At 45.0% G+C, this 21559-nt stretch overlaps 2 protein-coding genes across 15 annotated transcripts in view; one reads left to right on the top strand and one right to left on the bottom strand.

Moving 5' to 3' along the window:
* IL36G (interleukin 36 gamma) overlaps positions 1 to 21559 on the top strand; it is a 212973-nt gene that overhangs the window by 66818 nt on the left and 124596 nt on the right. The gene's annotated exons all lie outside the window — the stretch shown is intronic.
* IL1B (interleukin 1 beta) lies at positions 4064 to 11122 on the bottom strand. The gene is made up of 7 exons (XM_001147075.8): positions 11001 to 11122; positions 10483 to 10544; positions 9866 to 9917; positions 7689 to 7890; positions 6977 to 7141; positions 5608 to 5738; positions 4064 to 4886 (listed from the first exon to the last, which is right to left on the bottom strand). The coding sequence occupies exons 2-7, from the start codon at positions 10527 to 10529 to the stop codon at positions 4674 to 4676; spliced, it is 810 nt and encodes a 269-aa protein (XP_001147075.1). The 5' UTR covers positions 10530 to 10544; positions 11001 to 11122; the 3' UTR covers positions 4064 to 4673.

Raw genomic sequence — 21559 nt, 5'->3', positions numbered from 1 at the left:
ATATTTGCTTAACATCTAAAGAGATCCCTCAAAACACTAGAAAAAATAAGAACAAAAATCTAATAAAACAAAATTTGTTAAACACATTTACCAAATTTTTTTTTGGTAAAAATTCAAATGTCATAAATAAAGCTAAAGTTCCTCTTGATGACTCGCTCCTCTGCCCTATTCCACTCCAAGTAACCACTATTATCAGTCTTGCCAATACCCTTCCAGACCTCTCTACCTCTATATACCATTAGAAGCACATGGTTTTGCATTGCGGATGTGCAGTGTTTTGTTTTACGTAAATGTTATCACTCTGTTCTTGTTCCATAATTTGCCTTTTTCTCTCAATGATTTGCTTGGCTATCTTTCTGTTTCAGTAGCATCTCCTTTCTTTTTAACTTACCATTGTTTATTTAACCTTGCCTCTATCAACAGATATGTAGGTTGTTTCTAGTTGATTTCATTAAGTATTTATAAACAACGCATCAGTAGATGTCCATAAATTTCTTTACAGAAGATGGCAAGTAGTGGAATTGCTGAGCCAAAGAACTTGTTTAAAAAACCCAAAAAAACTAGACACTACCAATTTTCTCTCCAAAATGGCCATACCCACTTACCCATACAGAGATGATTTGGAATCTGGCTTCCTCACAAGGTGAGATGCCTTCACAGTTTCATTCTTCCTGGCATGTCTTCCCTTTTGTATCTGAGAGGGCTGGCAGAATTGTGTCACTAAATCAAGGATAGGGGGTCAAATGACAGCTCAAGCTCACAGGCACCTCTGCTTTCTTCCCAGACCACCTGCTTTCCTGCCACCAGCTCTGTTCCATCTTACAGAATGGTCACCACTTGGGTGTCTGCTCCGACAGCCATGTCATCCTTTGCACTGCAGTTATGAAGCAGACAGAGCTAGGAGAGGGGCTTTGCCAGCCTCTGCCCTAGCTTGGAGAACTTCAAAGAAGGAGGGTATTGAGAATGAGCTGCCGAAGACTGGCAGCTCCCTCAACTCAACAGTTATCCTTCCACAAGAAGTCAGATACTTTTTTTTGGGATAAAATATTTAAAAATTATTATTTTAATTCTGAATAATATATTTACATGATTCAAAAATCAAACTGTAGGCCAGGCATGGCTGCTTATGCCTGTAATCCTAGCAATTTAGGAGGCCGAGGCGGGAGGATCACTTCAGCCCAGGAGTTCAAGACCAGCCTGGGTAACATAGTGAGACCCTGTATCTACAAAAATTTAAAAACAAAAATTAGTTGGGCATGGTGGCTGATATGGTTTGGCTCTGTGACCCAACTCAAACCTCATGTTGAATTTTAATCCTCAATGTTGAGGGAGGGTCCTGGTGGGAGGTGATTGGATCATGGGGGTGGGTTCTCCCTTGCTGTTCTCATGATAGTGAGTGAGTTCTCACAAGACCTGGTTATTTGAAAGTGTGTAGCACCTCCCCCTTCACTCTCTCACTCTCCTGCTCCGCCATAGTAAGACGTGTGTGTTTCCCCTTTGCCTTCCGCCATGATTGTAAGTTTCCTGAAGCCTCCCAGCTATGCTTCCTATACAGCCTGTAGAACTGTGAATCAGTTAGACCTCTTTTCTTCATAAATTACCCAGTCTCAGGTCATTCTTTATAGCAGTGTGAGAGTGGATGAATATAGTGCCATATGTTTGTATTCCCAGCTACCCAGGAGGCTGAGGTAGGAGGATTGCTTGAGCCTGGGAGTTTAAGGCTGCAGTGAGCCATGACTGTACCACTGCTCTCTAGCCTGGGTGACAGCGAGACCTTGTCTCCAAAAAAAAAAAAAAACCCAAACTGTGTAAAATGTGTTCATAAAAGTGTCTTGCTCCCACACCTGTCCCTATATATCTTATTCCTCAGCCTCTGACAACTACTTTATTCATTTCTTATGTGTCTTCCAGAATAAAAAAAAAAAATCAAATACAAGCACAGTGGAATGTATTGCCCTTCTTCCCCTCCCTTTTGTTACATCAGAGTTAGCATATCATAAATACGGTCTGCATTTTCTTCTTTTTCAGCTATCAGCATGTTTTGGAGAGGATTTCATATTCGTGCAGACAGCATGTATTAGTCAGTCCTTGCATTGCTATAAGGAAATACCTGAGACTGCATAATTTATAAAGAAAAGAGGTTTAATTGGCTCACAGCTTCGCAGGCTGTTCCACAGGAAGCATGGCAGCATCTGCTTCTGGGGAGGCCTTAGGAAACTTTTACTCATGCAGAAGACAAAGCGGGAGTGGGTGTCTTATATGGCAGGAGCAGGACAGAGAGAGAGAGAGAGAGAGAGAGAGAGAGAAAGGATGCCACATACTTTTAAACAACCAGATCTTGTGAGAACTCTGTCACGAGAACAGCACCAAAGGGATAGTGCTAAACCATTCATAAGAACTCCACCCCCATGATCCAATCACCCCACACCAGGCCCCACCTCCAACATCGGGGATTACAATTTGACATGAGATTTGGGCTGGGACACAGAACCAAACAATACCAGAGTGCTTTCTCATTCTTTTCTATAGCTGCCTAGTATTCTATGTCCTTTACTTCATTTAGCCAGTCTCTTGTTGATAGACACTTGGGTTACTTCCAATTTTTCCTATTACAAATGATGTGCAATGAATAATTTTGATCATTTTCCATTTCACATGGGTTATGTCCATCTGTGGGATAAATCTCCAGGAGTGAAATTGCTGGATCAAAGGGGAAGTGCACTTGTGATTTTCATAGTTAGCAAATTTTGTTCTATAAGGGTCATATCAATTTATAGTCCCACACGTAATATTTAACAGTGGGGATTTCCCGACAGTTTGACCAACAAGGTCTGTTGTTAAACTTTTGATTTTTGTCAGTCTGATGGGAAAATAGTAGTATCTCAAAGTGCTTTTAATTTGACTTTCTTATTACAATGTTAAGCATTGTTTTACTCTGCCCAAGATCAAATAGTATTTTCTTTTCTGTGAACAGACTGTTAAGATCCCTTGCCTCTTGTTTTGCTGGATTTTTGTTCTTTTTTTTCAAATGTTTTGAGGCAGTTCTTTACATGTGAAACAAGTTATCTCTTTATCTGGGATGTGAGTTACAACTACTTTTCCTCTGGCTTGTTTTGTGCTTTGACTTTGCTTCTGGTGATTCCCGCAATTCTGAAAGTGTACTTTTTGCATCATTCGTTCTTATACCCTCATGCTCTTGTTCACGCTGGTTCCTCTACCTGAGGGCCTTTTCTTTTCTTTTCTATCTGGGAACATTTTTTAGAGATAGGGTCTCACTCTGTCACCCAGGCTGGAGTGCAATGGTGCGATCACAGCTCACTGCAGTCTTGAACTTCTGGGCTCAAGCAATCCTCCAGTGTCAGCTTCCCAACTAGCTAGGACTACAGGTGCATGCCAGCATGCCTGGCTGATTGTTTTATTTATTTATTTATTTTTTGTAGAGATGGGAGTCTCACTATGTTGCCCAGGCTGGTCTTGAACTCCTGGGCTCAAGCGATCTTTCTGCCCCTGCCACCCAAAGTGCTGGGATTACAGGCGTAAGCCACCATGCCCAGCTCATGTGTGGAAATTTTCTGTTTATCCCTTTAGGCTTGATTCTTATGTCATTCTCCTCACTCCTTCCTGGATACTCCTTTTGTACTTTATCTTACTCTACTTGTCATGTTGCCTTGTTTTTGCTTATACCTATCTGCCTCTCCTATCTGAGGAGGAACTTGTTACCTTTCCTGTCTCTGTACTCCCAGCTCCTAGTACATAGCACTTGCTCAACAGATGTTTGGTGCATTGATAGATAAATCACTGGTAGCTGTTACTACCAGTCCTGACTCCCTGCAGTGCTTCAGCTGATCCTGTTCCAGATGTGCACTGAATATCCTTCTGTTGAACAACAGAAATAAAGGGGATGGGTGAGGAGGATAGTCTTCGGTGGCCAAGGATATTTCTAGGTACTTTGCAGCACTCAGCAACGAGGAGTGGGCTTTAGTCCCCCGAGAACTCTCACAGCCCTGTTTGCCTTTACTGTTCAGTGTCAAATCCAAGACAAGTCAATGATCAGGAAAGACCCTTTTCTTTTCTTCAGTGAAGTTTATTTCAGAACCATTGAACAGTATGATATTTGCTCATTTATAAATATTCCCATTTAAATAATCTGAGCTTATATATTTTCAGTCTTAATTAAAGGACTTGATTTAAAGAGAGCACACCAGTCCAAATTGAATTGATTCCATAGCTATTAAAAACTAGGCTCTTTTACAGACACTGCTACTTCTTGCCCCCCTTGAATAAATTAGACCAATGAATAAAACAAACAAACAAATAAATAAATAAATAGGGAAGCGGTTGCTCATCAGAATGTGGGAGCGAATGACAGAGGGTTTCTTAGAACCAAATGTGGCCGTGGTTTCTGTCAGGCGGGCTTTAAGTGAGTAGGAGAGGTGAGACAGGCCTGGCTCAACAAAAGGGCTGGGGATTGGCCCTGAAAGGAGAGAGCTGACTGTCCTGGCTGATGGACAGGAGATCCTCTTAGCACTACCCTAAGGCAGGCAGTTGGGCATTGGTGTAGACAACAGGAAAGTCCAGGCTATAGCCGTACTCAAAAACCTTTCTGTTCCCTTTCTGCCAGCCCTAGGGATTGAGTCCACATTCAGCACAGGACTCTCTGGGTACAGCTCTCTTTAGGAAGACACAAATTGCATGGTGAAGTCAGTTATATCCTGGCCGCCTTTGGTCCCTCCCAGGAAGACGGGCATGTTTTCTGCTTGAGAGGTGCTGATGTACCAGTTGGGGAACTGGGCAGACTCAAATTCCAGCTTGTTATTGATTTCTATCTTGTTGAAGACAAATCGCTTTTCCATCTTCTTCTTTGGGTAATTTTTGGGATCTACACTCTGCAGCGAAAGAGAAAGAAGAATTTTTGTGAGGCAAGGGACAAAGATGCTATGGGAAAGATGTTCTTTGGGTTGACCAGAGAGGAAACTGATGAGCAGGTCACATGATCAGGAGCCAGACTCCTGAGTTGTAACTGGGCCCCCACCTTTCCGTGTGATTATTAAAAGAGCCCTTCTTCTTTTCTAAAACTTAGTGCCAAATGCTGAGGAGCATAATGTAGGTGAGAATTTTTTTTTTTTTTTTTTGGGGTGAAAATTAAGCTAGAGCTTCTTGAAGTACCTAGTTTCCAGGGGCTTTTTATTGTATTTTTCCTTATGGTCCTAGAATGACATCAACTTGGAAATGAAGCTTTTGCTGAGAAAGCTGGAGGTGATAGTGGTGGTGATTTTGGGAGTGGAGTGGACGTGATAATGGGACCCTTTAAGTCATTTATTTCCCAAGGTGTCTATCAAATGAGAGCAGCCCTAACAATATATAATCTGTTGGGGTTGTAACTATGGTAGGACATAATAACATCAGCAAAATGATTTAATTTTTTGCAGCAGGATTGAAGGTTGCACGCAGTTAAAAATTATGTTAAATTTATTTACATTAATGCAAAATTGTCAAATAGACCTGTTCCCAGCTTTTCCTAGGGATGGGGGCGGGGAGAAGGTGGTTGTCTGGGAATAAGTGGTAGCAGGAGGCTGAGAAGGGCTTCATTCCATAGCATTCACTTACCTCCAGCTGTAGAGTGGGCTTATCATCTTTCAACACGCAGGACAGGTACAGATTCTTTTCCTTGAGGCCCAAGGCCACAGGTATTTTGTCATTACTTTCTTCTCCTTGTACAAAGGACATGGAGAACACCACTGAAGAAAGAAGGGGGTCTTGTGGTTAGGGACACAGCAGTGCAGGGTCACCCCAACCCCTAGGCCCCATGAGTAGGATACATGTAATTTGGTAGCCTCTGTGGGAACCCACAGTGAGGTTCCTTGGCCTAAGACACAGGATAACTTGACTTCTCACAGACAATAGCAGGGTCATTTTGTTGATTTAGGGTTTCCCCTCAAAGGCCTGAGGGTTTCTCAGAGCCTCATAGCAGTAGGAACGGAGAATGAAAGAGGGTCTACATTTTAAATGCTGAAGGAAGGAAGGAAGGAAGCCATTGTGTCACTGGCTGGCAATGTGCCCATCCACAGGAGCGGAACAACTTGATCAATGTGGAAGGAAAGGAAAGAGGTGAAGCTGTACTTCTGCCAGAAATCAGGCACCAGAACTGTTTCAGGAACAGAGAGTAGCCCATGGGAAGAAACTGGGAGAGGAGAGGCTGAGCTGGGAAAGTGGCTCCAAAGAGAGACACTCATTTTGATCTTCCTCAGTCACAGCAGTGTCAATTGGAGGCCCTGGGATCACTCTTACTACCCGATTCCAAAGAAACAGGATTTTCTTGGCCTGGCTGAGAGCAAATAGCTTCCCCTGAGTGAGGCTGTCCTTCAAAGTCAGCAGCCTTAGTTGCCCACACTCCTGTGCACAGGCTTTGGCTACTGTGGCACGATGCCAGGCAGATCACCACAGCTAATGATGGGTTCACCGCACTTGAAACATTTGCCCGTTACAGCGGAGAGATATAAGTTCCTGCTGGGCAGTAAAATTTCCCTACAAGGAACCACCTGGCATTGGGTCGGACAGATGTTGGGGCAAGGGGGGAAGACTGGGGAGGGGGATGGACACATTATCGCTCCAGCACTCTTGTTTCAGCCTCAACAACAGGAAGAGAGAACCCACAGGCAGTTAGGCCATGTCCATCAAATGACCCCATATTGTGGAAGAATTGACATTGCACTATGCACAAGAGACTTGGGTGGACATGGTCCTGGGAGTGCTTGAGCCGTCTAATTTCTCAGGGTCACACTCCTGTTAACAAATGCACTGGCCAGTGCAATCAAATGTGCCATTTCTAGGACCAAAGTTTGTATATTCCTTTTTAATATTTTTTTTCACTTGTGTTGATCATTTGCCTTAAATTAACTTTCTACTTTGTTTAAAACATGGAGAATTAGCAAGCTGCCAGGAGGCCAGGCAGGGAAACCAGGATGTTTCCATTTACCTTGTTGCTCCATATCCTGTCCCTGGAGGTGGAGAGCTTTCAGTTCATATGGACCAGACATCACCAAGCTTTTTTGCTGTGAGTCCCGGAGCGTGCAGTTCAGTGATCGTACAGGTGCATCGTGCACATAAGCCTCGTTTTCCCATGTGTCGAAGAAGATAGGTTCTGAAATGTGGAGCACATGTTGTTTAGGTATAAAATCAGAAGGGCAGGCCTCGTGAGGCGAGGCGGAAAAATTTGATTTCTTGGAGGACCCCTGAGCATATACGGTCAAAGTCTGATGACAACACCAGTAGGGACGAAGCTGGGAGTGGGGTGGCTAAGAACACTGGACCTGACACTATTAGACATGGGTTCCAGCTTCAGGTCTATTACTGCTCACTGTGGACGAGCAACAGAGCTACTTAGGTAAAATGGTGATGGTCATAACACTAGCCCACAGGGAGGTTACGAACCTCTGGTGACAATGTAAGTGAAAGGCCCCTGAGAAAGAGTGAGGGAGTTGCAAATGTCAGTAGCCATCAAGATCTTCTTTAAGAATAGTTTCCACTAAAGAGATGATTGCTTTGGTTTCCAGCCTTCTTTGTTTTGTCTCCCCGCTGGGCCTTCTACCTTTAAAGGGCTTTAGCTCTGGGGGAATTGAGTTGGCTGGGGCTTGATGACTTCCAAGAGGACACAAGTGGAGATCTACTGCCTGCTCTTGGCTAACTACCTTCTTCAAAGATGAAGGGAAAGAAGGTGCTCAGGTCATTCTCCTGGAAGGTCTGTGGGCAGGGAACCAGCATCTTCCTCAGCTTGTCCATGGCCACAACAACTGACACGGCCTGCCTGAAGCCCTTGCTGTAGTGGTGGTCGGAGATTCGTAGCTGGATGCCGCCATCCAGAGGGCAGAGGTCCAGGTCCTGGAAGGAGCACTGCGGAGAGAGCGAGGGAGGGAGCCTTGTGAGGTGGTCCTGCCAGGAACCATGCTTTGACATCAGAGAGTAGAAAGCTCAGAGAGGAGGAAAGGGCTTGAAAGAATCCCGAGCTTCTAAAGATCATCCCTCTCTGGGCCAGGCGTGGTGGCTCATGCCTGTAATCCCAGCACTTTGGGAAGCCGAGGTGGATGAATCATTTAGGTCAGGACTTCAAAACCAGCCTGGCCAACATGGCGAAACCCCTTCTCTGCTAAAAATACAAAAATTAGCTGGGTGTGGTGGGGTGCACCTGTAATCCCAGCTATTCAGGAGACTGAGGAAGGAGAATCGCTTGAACTCAGGAGGCGGAGGATGCAGTAAGCCAAGATTGTACCACTGCACTCCAGCCTGGGCAACAGAGTGAGACTCTGTCTCATAAAACAAAACAAAACAAAACAAAATAAAATAAAAAGATTGTCCCTCTCTGAAGCTCAAGGAGGTTAAGGGTGTACTCAAGGGCACACAGCAGGTTAGAGGCAGACTCAAGACTAGAATGTGGGCTTTCTGACACCTTACAGGCTATTCTTTTAGAATAAATCCCATTTCTACTTTGTTCATCTTTTTTGTACATGCCCCACCTACACCATACATGTATACCTTCTCTATATCTTTTTGTATCCCTAATGCTGTCAAACTATGATTTGCTTTTTCATGCAGATGACCATAACATTTTCCATTCACCTATGCTCACTCAGCAAGTATTCAATTTTTCTACACTGTTCTTTTTTTTCCTTTTTCATAACACGGTCTCATAGGCATTCTGCAAATCCTGTGAGAGTACTTTTTGTGAAATGTTACCACTTTCCTCTTATTCAGAGAAGCTCCGTATTAAGGCTTCACTGAGGTTGCCTTAAGGCATGATAATGGTTCAAAGGCTTGAAAGACAGTTAAAGAGACCTCTAAGTGCACAAAAGAAAGTTGAGCAGGAGAGAATTTCCTGCCTGGAGCAGAGCCAAGCTGCTGGAAGAGGCAATGGGGGCAAAAGCCAGGCAGACAAGCCAGTGGGCTCCTCCCACAGCTGCAGCCAACGAGTTATGCCAGTCTTAAAACTTCTAAAGAAATGTGTTTTTAACAAGATCGAGGACTGGATTATGAGGCTAGGGGAGGCTATCACAAACTGGAATAAAATAAAGCCAGAGAAAAGTGGCTGCCTCCCAGCCTGCACAACTGACCTAGCTAGGCTGATGGCTGGGCCACCTAGGAAGGCTACTGAGCATCATATAAAACAGAAGGGACAGCAGGAATATAACATGGCTCTTTGTAAGGATGAGTCTGAAAAATGACCATTTGCTGCCCAAATGCCCTTAGCTACAACTGAAAATATTTCAGAACTGGAGGTTGCAGGATGCTGGCATCTCAGAGATCATCCAGCTCAGCCCTTTATTTCTCAGATGAGGTCCAAAGCGGATAAAATGACTTGTCAAGGTCAAACAGCAAGCGAATGGTTTTCTTTCAAGTCTCAATTCATCTTTTTGTTTACATCATCTATGTCTTATTGTTATAAGCTTCACCCCAGGGAGCAAAAAACTGTTCTACTCAAAAGGGGTAGACATATGTTAGTTCTCAAGATCATCTCTTGGTTTCAGAGTTTAACTCAAGTGATTGGCATAGGCTGAACCCATCTCCTAAAAGGAGAATCAAATTTGTGTTGAAGACTTGGTTGTCTTCCTACTATGAAACGGGGAACATTATCACTACTCCTCCCCTGTCACCACCAAGTGTGGCCACCACCACCAACGTTAGTGAGTGACTGTGGTGATATGATGACCAAGTGGCCAGGTCAGCAAGTGGTGCAGCCTGTGTCTCACTGGAAGAGGTTAAAGTCTTTCTAAAACAAAATACCATGGCATCAAAGTGGCCCAGAACTCCCTTCTTTGAGCTTTCCCTGTGTTAGAGCCCTTCCTTGGGTTGGGAGTTAAACCCATAGTCTTACCTTCATCTGTTTAGGGCCATCAGCTTCAAAGAACAAGTCATCCTCATTGCCACTGTAATAAAAACAGGGACATGTCTCAATTATGTCTTCTAGACAGGTTTATTTTTCCTTCCCTGTGTACAAGACTTCACTGTTCATAAGAAACTGCAAACAGCCTGCCTCTCAAAGCTGCCTGAAACACCTGGCAAGTTTCACAGTGATATGTGCAGAACAGTCTAGAAGGCAGATTCTAGGCCTGGCAGGTGGGCACCCTGGGTGCTCCCTGTTGGATCTTGAGGCCTAACCTCTAGCCCAGCAGAGTCAGCTAAAATCTGAACTCTCCCTCTCCCTCCAAGCCACACTTTGCAAAGGGATTCCTTGTATTGTGGGCTTGGAATCTTTTCTCCCCATTTGCCTCTGCAGGAAGCCCTTGCAACAACACATCTGGATAGCCTCCAGGTCCCAAGGCTGGAGGGACTTGTAATGGGAAAGTAGTCTTTAAATCAGATTTACTTGGCACCCTGTTTGCCACTGAAAGAGGCAATTTAGGGGAAAAATCTGGTCTCCAAGCACAGATAACACTCTGCTCTTGAAAGAGGAGACCTGCTCATGTTACTGGTCTCAGCGTCCCCACTGACCTGTAATAAGCCATCATTTCACTGGCGAGTTCAGGTACTTCTGCCATGGCTGCTTCAGACACCTGTGTAAAAAGGAGAAAATGAGTGACTTCCCCATGACGGCTACGTTCATGTGTGATTTCTCTCAGCATCCAGTGCATGGCAGTCATGCAAAGAAATGATCTCTGAGTAAATGAATGAATGAATGTGTGAAAGAGAAGTCTAGAGAAAAGCATTTGCTAAACTAAACCCCAACTAGCAATGTATTGGCTAGGAGAGCTGGAGCAGAGGCTTTGACACTAACCTTTAGGGTGTCAGCTGTTAGATAAGCAGTATTCATTCCCAGAATATTTCCCGAGTCATAAGCATTATATTACACCTGGCATTTTTGCAAAAAGCTGAGAGAGGGAGGCAGAGAGGGAAGGAGGGGGAGAGACAGAGAAAGAAAGAGAGAGAGAGAGAATATGCATACACACAAAGAGGGAGAGAGACAGAGAGACTCCCTTAGCACCTAGTTGTAAGGAAGATTAAAGTCATACTTGAGCAATGAAGATTGGCTGAAGAGAATCCCAGAGCAGCCTGTTGTGCCTCGTGCCTCGAAGAGGTTTGGTATCTGCCAGTTTCTCCCTCGCTGTTTTTATGGCTTTCAAAAGCAGAAGTAGGAGGCTGAGAAATTTCTCTGTTGAATACCTGATTTCACAATCAAGTTAAAGGAAAGGGGAAAAGAGTATTGGTAGAAGCTTCTTAGGGGAGGGGACTAATAAACTGAGATAATTCTCTGGTTCATGGAAGGGCAAGGAGTAGCAAACTATGACACATTTTGCAAATGTATCACCATGCAAATATGCATTGTTTTTCTGACAATCGTTGTGCAGTTGATGTCCACATTAAAATACTGGATTTTCCTATGTTAGAAGAATGTTTAAATTTAGTATATGTGGGACAAAGTGGAAGACACACAGATTTATACATGCACATACTTTTCTTCATTCACTTCTTTGTACTTAAGTTTAGGAATCTTCCCACTTACAGATGGATAAATGGGTACAATGAAGGAGCAATAGCCCTCCCTGTCTGTATTGAGGGTGTGGGTCTCTACCTTGGGTGCTGTTCTCTGCCTCAGGGACTCTCTGTCAATTGCAGGAGCCTCTGAGGAGAAAATTGACCTTTCTTGGCTGGGGCAGAGAACATACGGTATGCAGGGTTCAGGCTCCTGACGGAGTTGGGGCAACCCTGGAGATAAGCTCACACAACCCTGCAAGACCAGGTGCTGTTACCCTAGCCAATCTCATGGATGAACCAGATCAATGCCAGATGATCTCTGCCTAAAATGATTTTTTGGTGAACTCTGAAAAGTGGAATATTGTTTCTGTAAGAATATCCATCTGAGACTGTATCTCTTGGTAATACCAAGAGTTATCAGTTTCTCTTTAACCGAGACACCAGCAAAGTGCCTGCTCCAGGGTACTGCCCAGGGGAGCCCTCCGTTTGTAGAATGAATGAGAGTCCAGGTTATGAACAGTGCCTGGAGTGTAGGAACACCCTCCTTTGCCTCTGACAGGTCTGCATCATAACACTTTTTTTTTTTTTTTTTTTGAGACAGAGTCTCACTCTGTCGCCCAGGCTGGAGTGCAGTGGCACGATCTCGGCCCCCTGCAAGTTCCGCCTCCCGGGTTCACACCATTCTCCTGCCTCAGCCTCCCCAGCAGCTGGGACTACAGGCACCCGCCGCCACGCCCGGCTAATTTTTTGTATTTTTAGTAGAGACGGGGTTTCACCATGTTAGCCAGGATGGTCTCGATCTCCTGACCTTGTGATCCGCCCGCCTCGGCCTCCCAAAGTGTTGGGATTACAGGCGTGAGCCACCGTGCCCAGCCTGTAACACTTCTTATAGCACTGAGTTGAAACCTTGCTCGTCCTGGTTCCTCCAGGAAACTGAAATCTTTTTGAGCCAAGTCTAGCACAGTGCCTGGCATGTACATTCAGGTGGTAGAGTTTGCTGCTTGAATGGGTGAATGGGAATTTGACAGCATTTTTATTCAAATTAGTATGTGCCAGGTATCGTGCTCGCTCTGCATTATCCAAGGGAGTGAGCCTCTGTGCAAGTATTTGAGACACGAGGGAAATAGGTTCTACTGTGGGAAAAAGAGCATTTCATGGACTTGCTCTCCAAGCAGCCTTCTGATTTTTAATTTGGCTCCCAGTATCTTGATATCAGGAGCCAGTCACAAGAACTCCATCTTTAGTAAGTTATATTTTCCACAGGAAATCTAAAAGCTGTTCAACATGTTAGTTTCCTGTGAATTTGATAAGCAATAATCCATTCCTAACACTGAGCCCTCATGAAATTTGGTGTCTGGTCCTGCAGATAGCTAAAAGCCCTGTCTGGGTGGCCTAGGGGACTCCTCTGTTTTGCCTCCACAGGATCCACTTTGCAAATTAGCCACTGGTTCTCCCGTTGTAGGAACTGCCACCTTCCTCAGAGCCTGTCTTTCTTCCTTCCTTCCTTCCTCTTTCTTTTTCTTTCTCTCTCTTTCTTTTCTTTCTTTCTTTCTTCCTTTCTTTCTCTTTCTCTCTTTCTCTTTCTTTCTTTCTTTCTCTCTCCCTCCCTCCCTCTCTCTCTCTTTCTTTTCTCTTCTTTTCTTTCTCTCTTTCTCCCTCCCTCTCTCTCTTTTTCTCTGTCTCTCCCTCCCTTCTCTCTCTCTTTCTCTTTCTCTCTCTCTCTCTTCTAGACAGGATCTACCTTTATCCCCCAGGCTGGAGTGCAGTGGTACAATCATGCATTCATTGCATGATCACAGCAGCCTCAAACCCTTCCTCAGAGTCTTTATGTGGCAACCAGCAGGGTCTGGAGGGTTGGTGGCTCTGTGAACTCTCCTGAGAGAACACAGAGATGTCTTTGGTCTGTTGATGTGATTATAAGCTGAGCAAAGGAGGATCAAAGCCAGTGACAGGAAGGGAGATATGCAAGGGACCCAAGCATCAGCTCTGAGTTAGTCCATTCTGCTTCTGGGACTTGGGATACAGGTCAGAAACCTTGAGCTTCTACTTCTCCATCTTCCAATTGTAGCATCCAGGACCTCAGAATCTGCCAGCCGAGAGGAGCCCTAATGATTGTCTGGTGGGATATGGTGGGACCACAGAGATGAAGACATGAATAGCTATTTGAATGTGAACAGCAGACGAAGAAATCAAGGCTAGGAGGGTGGAAGTGACTCATCCAATAGCACAGTGTGGTTGAAGCAGCACTAGTATCCAGGTTGCATGAGCCCCTGATGCTTTCACTCGAGGGAAATTTTGGAGCCATGGGGCAATGCCCCCTGACGTAACAGTCTCCACAGTTCTGCCATGTCTCATCCTGGCCCTGTAACCTGGACCCAAATCTGCTATCATCCCATCCATCTCAGGAAGTGAAACCTCTTATGTCAAATAGGTTGTGCAATGTATGTATCAGATCCTGTCTTCCCAAGGAGACCGCTCAGGCCACAGCACTTCCTTCTGATCCCCAATGGGCAGAAAATATCTCGCTATAGACATAGTTGGCACTAAGGGAGGGAGTGGAAGAGTGATGATGATGTAGATGGTGATGTAGCCCCAAGGAAGTGGAACAAGCAGAGATGGGGAGCTGGAAATGCCAGGATGCTCCAGCTTTTGGGGAATTATTCAGCTCTTGAGTCACTAAAGCCTTTCTCAGCTGCAAGTTCCTCTTTACCTTGTCAGGTCATTCTTCCAAGACAGGAGACTGACATTTATTCAAAGCAGCAAGTGCCCTGATACCATCTTGTGTCTAATCATGGGCTTCCCAGCCAGTTATCAAGGTTGATCTCATCTCATTGGTCTTCAATCATTTTGAACAAGAAGACAAGCAAAATAATCATGGGTTAGTTCTTATATTATCGTGTGTACATGTAGTGATGTCTGTTCTTTGCAGTGAGCCGTTCCTTCCTTGTTCACCCTCTTGCTTAGAACAGAACTAAGCAATCTGCCCCCAACATTTTCCCCAATTTCCCATCTCATTTTTGGCACTGGCTTCCTAATATTTGTTCTTATGAGTCATTTTCTTGTATCATTTCCATGGGTCCCTCTGGGATCTTAAAGTATGAAAAATGTTGTGTGTACCCACACCTGTCTCTGTGGATATTTCTCTCCTTTCCCTTCTGCTTCTGGGATTATTTGGGAATGGGCACTATGATTTTTATCATATCGCTTCCACTTCCTTTATGGCATCATCTCCAATGGGCTTCTTTTCCCTCTTGGATCCAGGTTCTCACATTGGGGACATGCAGAGTCCAAGGGACATTCCATTCTCCTCCCTGGTCTAGAACAAGGAGGGCTTAGATATATGAGCAGGTGGCTGGGGCTGGCGAGCTATGTAGTCTCCAATGGCTTTTCCCTGATGTCGGAGTTGTTATGTCAGTTCTGGGAGGCCAATAAGACCTTGTCCTTCCTTTGGATCCATCAGAAAAAGCCCCTGGGTGGGTAAGATGGATGGCAGGGCTCTCCTACTCTATGTCTTTTTTCACACCTAGTGGGTATAAGAGAGGGGACCACAAACAGAGGGGGCTCTGGTACCACTTATCCATGGTCTGGAAACATTTTCTGTAAAGGGCCAGATAATAAATGTTTCAGGTACAACTACTCAACCTTGCATCATTTCAGAAAAGCAGTCAGATAATACATAAATGAATGGGTGTGGCTGGACTTGTCCTGCGGGCCCCTGTCTTATATCATTGTATTATATCATTTTTTCTTACATACAAATTTAGAAGCAATACTTTAAAAAAAAAAAGCCATCCTTTATTGAGCACCTACTAAGCGCCAGGTACCTTTTTTCCCCTCATTATCTTATTAACTCTTCATAATAACCTTTAAAGTAGATAATATTGAACCGTTTGACCTATGCAGAAACTGAGGTTGAGACAATAACTTATTTAAGACCGCACAAACAGTAAATGCTGGAACTACGACTCAGATATGGGTTAACTGAACCGAAACCAGATCTTTATTTCTCACTTTTCATTGTTACATATGTTTATTGCCTCATCTCCTCCTGTCCACACGGTGCCCATCGGCAGACTCCTTTCTCATTCTCAGTGATTGAGTGACATTCTAAACTACATTGGCCTGGCAGATTCACCTCTGTCCCCTAAATGTTTCCACATTGTCCTTTTAGGATTGAGATCCTCTCTGTTCCCTTGTCTTCCCTCCTTTCTTCTTCTGGCGGTGACGTGCTGTGTGAATTTGTTTCTTTCTCCTCTCAGGGTAGTACTGGGACTTTCCAAATCAGGGTTTTTAGTGATCTCTCTTCCCTTTTCTGAGTTTCTTCCTTATTCCCATTCACTTTCTCATCTATAAGAGGCAGCTTTGTTGCTGGAGGATTTCCTTTGTCCTTTTATTCTTCTTTAAGACTTGTCATAACTGTCAAAAGCAATCCCTTGAAGGTATCTATCCTTGGAATTGTGTGCTTATGATGCTGAAAAATACTTCTCTTCTAAAAGCTATGATAAAATGCTTCTCTCCCAAAATGTCTGTTGTTGCTGTATTCTACTCTCTGGTTATTACACAATCAAAGATGATTTGGTCATTTCCTTCCAGGACTTTGTTAATTTCACTTCTTCAGCTGCTTCCCCCTTGTTGGCTGGAACTGAGTTTTCTATCTTCTGGGAGAAGTCCTCAGCAAGGCCACTCAGGATTTGTTGGGTGCATTTTGTCAAGTCTAGGACCCAGGCTCTGGGTGACTGATTTCCTCTAATTACCGAGCAATGTAAAATGAGGAAGTCTGATTGTGTAAAGGTGTTAAACTTTTGTGTGACAGCAAAACTTTAATACCATGAATAGAGATTCCAGAATTTGCCAACTTCTAATGGGATTCCTTTCACTCCCTGACATTAGAATGTTAGAAAATCTACCACAAAACATCTGTGAGGCTATCCTACAAGGCCCGTTTTTCAAAATAGGTTTTTACAAGGATTGCTATTTGGGATGATAGTTCCAGAAAGGCGCTATCAAAGTTAATTGATGATGTGTGCAAGCTGAAAGTTATATGTTAGAACTAGCAGTGATTTCAAAAATATCCCTTTTAGGCTTTTTCCTAATATATCTGCTCATTTTCAAAGTTCCAAATATTATAAAAGTATTTAAAGCAAAAAGAAGCAGCCCTCCATTTCTGCTGGCCCACTTCCCTGTCTCAACTAGAAAGTATTTTCCCAAGCAATGCTATTCCAGGACTCACACTCCATCCATCCATCACCTACCATAAGTTCTTTGAAGGGCTCATTTTGAGCGCTTCCTGAGTGCCTGGGATCTGTTATTTCTCTCCATTTCTACTGCTGCATGGTAGTTCAAGTCCTCCTCCCTTTTCCCCTAGGCCATTTGAATCATCTGCTAATTGGTTTTCCTGATTGCCACGGAAACTTCATCCATCCCTTCCTCACATATCAGCCACAGAAGTATCTCCAAAAAGCAAATCTGGTGACATGAAGCCCTTGCACAAAACCCATTCATTACTGGTTCCCCACCTCCTTTGTGGATAAGTTCAAGCTCCTGAGTGTGGCAAGCAGGGCCCACCTGGAATCCCCTGCCCTCCTCTCCTATCCCATGCATCAACCTTTCCAGTCTATTTGCAGTTCCTTGAATGTGATATTCTTTCTAGTCTCTGTGCTTTTGCATAACCTTTTCTTCCTGATTGGAAACTCCTTCTCCTCCTTGTAGTTTGGCTAATTTCTAGTCTTTCAAGACTCAGCTCATGCTTCACCCCCTCTATAACAAGTCCTTTCCCAAGCTGGGTGGTGGATGCTCCTCTGTGCTGTGTGAGTCTTGAACATCCTCAGCAAACCTCAGCTTTGTTTGCTTGTCTCCCTTGCTGTCAATGCACCTGATTCAGGGCTGGCATATACTGTTCACCTCCATGACTGGCTCATGGTGGTGCTCCGTGAATATCATCCAACCAAACGGATGAGAGCTACCATGCCATCACTTGTGACTTCCATCTGGAGCTAACCTCCCCCGACAGGAAAGCGTTTCCTTAGGAAAGAATATCTTTGGGTTAAATAGAAGTAGAGACTCACCAGAAGCACTATGTCCAGCTCAGAATGAACTGCTCAGTAAGCAGCCTTGTCAATGAGGAGGCAGCAGGCCAGCCCCAGAGGCCTCAAAGTGGGAGAGTAGAGAAGCGCAGTTCCTGCCACAAAGGCACAGTGGACACCTTGCTCCCCTGGCTGGCTGGAAGCAGATGGTGTCCATCTGCTTCCATGGGAATTCTGCGCCTTTAATAAAGTTTTATGGGATAGGAAGGTGACTGGCATTGACACTGTAACGTGGAATGGGTGGTGCCACCTTTGCTGTGTCTTACCAGAAATACCGGTGGCAGGTAAATTTCTAGAGAGACACTCCCATTTCTCCCATATAGCAATTTTGAAATGTTTCCTGAGGGCTTTCCAAATTCATCTGGGAACATAGGAGTTCCAGAAAGATGAAATCAAAGGTGATGGTATGCCAAAGAAAGTAGCTTTTAGAATGACTTACATTAGCCATTCATCCATTCAGCACACCAGGCATTCACTTTGAGCGGGGTGTGTGTGTGTGTGTGTGTGCGTGCACGCGTGCGTGCATGAGTGCGTGCGCGCGTGTGTACATAGGGGAAGGGAAACAAAACAAAAGTACACAAGACATGATAGTTGTCCTCAAGGAGTTTTTGCAAATGTTCACAATTTAAGAGAATATGCTGTGCTGTGGCTGGTGTATAAACCAACTGCTAGGCAGAGGCCTTCCACACACACTTGGGGCAAATGCGACCTCTAGGACCGCCAGTGGAATCTGGGCATGCTGTTTGTGGTCAATAAACCCTGGTCCCTTGATCAGGGACCTATGTTTACTTTTCCTCTCCCTGGAAGTCTTCATTAGTGGGCATCCAGAAGGTCTTGCACAGGGCAGAGGGAGGCACAAAGACAAGAGTTTGAAACCAGCCTGGACAACAAAATGAGTTTCTATCTTTACAAAAAAAATTTTTTAAAAATTAGCCAGGTAGGATTGCATGTGCCTGTAGTCCCAGCTATTCAGGAAGCTGAGGCAGGAGGATTCCCTGAGACCAGGAATTTTGAGGCTGCAGTGAGCTATTAAGTTGGTGCAAAAGTAATCGTGGTTTTTATCATTAAAAGTAATGGCAAAACTTTTAATGACAAAAACCGTGATTACTTTTGCACCAATCCAATATGATTGCACCACTGCACTGTGCTCCAGCCTGGGCAACAGAGTGGGACCCTGTCACAAAATAATAAATAAATAAAATGTAAACATGTTAAAAAAACCCCAAAAACAAAAAAATGGGTGTTGAGACCCCTGAATTGAGGAATAATAGGAAGGAGTGTGATTCTGTGTGTGCATGCATGGGTGTGCACCCTCAGTGCCTGGGTGGCTTACCCTGGGCTAGTTCAGGTGGCAAATGGTTTTCCTCCAGCTGGGCTACCACCATCTTCCCCCAGGGCCTGTCCATGTATTTGGTGGCAAGATACCTATGGACTAGAGTCCCTCCTCAGAGGAAAGCCTCCTCCCATTTCTCTGGCTTTCAGGTAGCAGTCCATGACTTCAACGGGTCCCCACTGCAATGTTATGGGTTAGTTTAGGTGGGGTCTCCTCTGAGAGCCTCCCATAGCCCAAAAGGCCCTGTCCTAGCTGCACTGCATCTCCCTCTTCCCAGCTCTCTAGCCTTTCTCTTTGCTCATCCCACTCCGCACAGGCTTTCTGCCTGATCCTTGGATGTGTCAATCCTGCCCCTAAGGGATGCAAGGCAATTTGTCCTTTTATTATTAAGATCTCTCCTGAGGCCAGGTGTGGTGGCTCACACCTGTAGTCCTAGCACTTTGGTAGGCCAAGGTAGGAGAATTGCTTGAGCTCAGGAGTTCCAGGCTGTAGTGAGCCATGATTGCACCATTGCATTCCAGCCTGTGTGACACAGCGAGACCCTGTCTTTTTTCTTTTTTTTTTTTTTTTTTTGAGACAGGGTCTCGCTCTGTCACCCAGGCTAGAGTGCAGCGGTGTTTTTCTGCTCACTGCAGCCTCAACCTGCACATTTTTTGTAGAGACGGTGTCTTGCTATGTTGCCCAGAGTGGCCTCAAACTCCTGGGCTCAAGAGATCTTTCCACCTCAGCCTTCCAAAGTGCTGGGACTACAGGCGTGAGCCAGCGCACCCAACAAAGACCCTGCCTTAAAAAGAAAACAAAAATAAACAACTCCCTCAAGTCTTTTTTTTTTTTTTTTTTTTGAGACGGAGTCTCGCTCTGTCGCCCAGGCTGGAGGGCAGTGGCGCAATCTTGGCTCACTGCAAGCTCTGCCTCCCGGGTTCACGCCATTCTCTTGCCTCAGCCTCCCGAGTAGCTGGGACTACAGGTGCCCGCCACCACGCCTGGCTAATATTTTGTATTTTTAGTAGAGATGGGGTTTCACTGTGTTAGCCAGGATGGTCTTGATCTCTTCACCTTGTGATCCGCCTGCCTCGGCCTCCCAAAGTGCTGGGATTACAGGCATGAGCCACCGCGCCCAGCCAGACCTCTTGAGTCTTAAACTCCTCTGTAGTTCCAGCCACCCTTTAGCACATGACTCTGTTAATTTTGTTCTCACTGTCTGAAATCATCTCCTGTCCACTCTTGACTGACAGGTCTCTGCACTAGCCCATTGCTTAATCAGAGTAGGCCCCTGTCAACTTATTCATATTGTGTCCCCATGCCAGTGTGGATGATTAAAATTGTTGAGTGGAGGCTGATCAAATGAGCCATCTCCTTCCAAGTCCTCACTTGCTGGCTCCTGTCTTAGTTTTATTCCCCATTCTTCAAAGAACGGGAGCCCTGGAAAGTATTTTAGTCATTTAGTTCAGTGCCTTTGGATGGGAGGATCACATCCCTGGGTCCCGTCCTGCAGATTGTTTTGCTCTAGCTGACTAGGCAGGATTCCCTGCCTTCTCTCACTTCTGCATGGGACTTCCTTCTGAAATTGCTGCTCAGTCAAGAGAATGACCTTCCCCAACATAATCCTACTCCACAGGGACTTAAAGGTATCAGAGATCTCTTGCTCATCTTTCTGGCCAGGTGCCAACGTCAGTTTATAGCCAAGGGACAAGACTAGTTAGCAGATCAGGCAGGTCTTAGACCCCAGCGTAAGTGCCAGACTTCTAGCTGCAGTTGTTCCTGCCCACACGGGGCGTTCAGGTGGAGAGAGGGCATGGCACTACACTGAGCTCGTGGCGAAACCCAGGACTCTGAAATCTCGGTGCCAGCCCCAGGCCACTCTCTTCAGCAGAACTTCAGTCAGTCCTGTCACTAGGAGATGGGACCCTGCCTGACTGCATTCTTACAAATGGCTGCATTGGCAAGGGGACTAGACTTGACTGAGTGGAGACTGGGGGAAAAGGAAATAAGCCCTCAGTGCTTTCTCTGAGCACGCCACCCTTGCTGGCTTAGCATCTATTGTTTGTCAGAAGACTTAGCTCTTATCTTGGCAAATATTCTCTGCTTGACCAAATTTTAGTCAGGCTCCTGAACCTTCTCCCAGGCACATTTGTACACTTTCTTGTAAAATCCTTTTTTAGCAAGAACCTTCTATGTTCAATATCTGATCACCCTTGAAATCTCACTGGATTCCCCATCCTCCACCATCCCCAAAGTGGTGTCCAATCACCCTGTCCTGTCTTCAGCAAGGATCCGGTTAGGTGGGTTTAGGCAGAAGCTCCCTTATTTTTCATGTTTCCTCTTAGTAATTTCGCATCCACTGATCTTTGCTCTGCTTCCTGGCTATGAATATGTCCTTGCCCGTGCTGTATGTGTAGTTGTGTTCAATCTCTCTCCCCCACCGCAAAGTCCCATTGCAGTGTTTCCTATATCTTCTGTGCTGGTTCTGAATGAAATCTTCCTTACCATGAATTTAAAAATATCATTGAATTTTTTTTTTTTTTTTGAGACGAAGTCTTGCTCTGTTGCCCAGGCTGGGGTGCAGTGGCTTGAACTTGGCTCACTGCAACTTCCTCCTCCCGGGTTCAAGCGATTCTCCTGCCTCAGCCTCCCGTGTAGCTGGGATTACAGGTGCCCTCCACCACACCTGGCTAATTTT

The sequence above is a fragment of the Pan troglodytes genome, chromosome 12 (assembly GCF_028858775.2).
Source record: "Pan troglodytes isolate AG18354 chromosome 12, NHGRI_mPanTro3-v2.0_pri, whole genome shotgun sequence".
Lineage (NCBI taxonomy): Eukaryota > Metazoa > Chordata > Mammalia > Primates > Hominidae > Pan > Pan troglodytes.
Note: the sequence above shows the minus strand (reverse complement) of the source record. Positions and strands in the feature narration are given on the sequence as shown.

Excerpts from the sequence above, each read along its gene's own strand:
- IL1B (XM_001147075.8), bottom strand. The coding sequence starts at position 10,529 with ATGGCAGAAGTACCTGAACTCGCCAGTGAAATGATGGCTTATTACAG. Across the intron at positions 5,739-6,976 it reads ACAGGATATGGAGCAACAAG|TGGTGTTCTCCATGTCCTTT; the intron begins GTAAATGGAAAC and ends TTCTTTCTTCAG. Across the intron at positions 4,887-5,607 it reads AGCCCACTCTACAGCTGGAG|AGTGTAGATCCCAAAAATTA; the intron begins GTAAGTGAATGC and ends CTTTCGCTGCAG.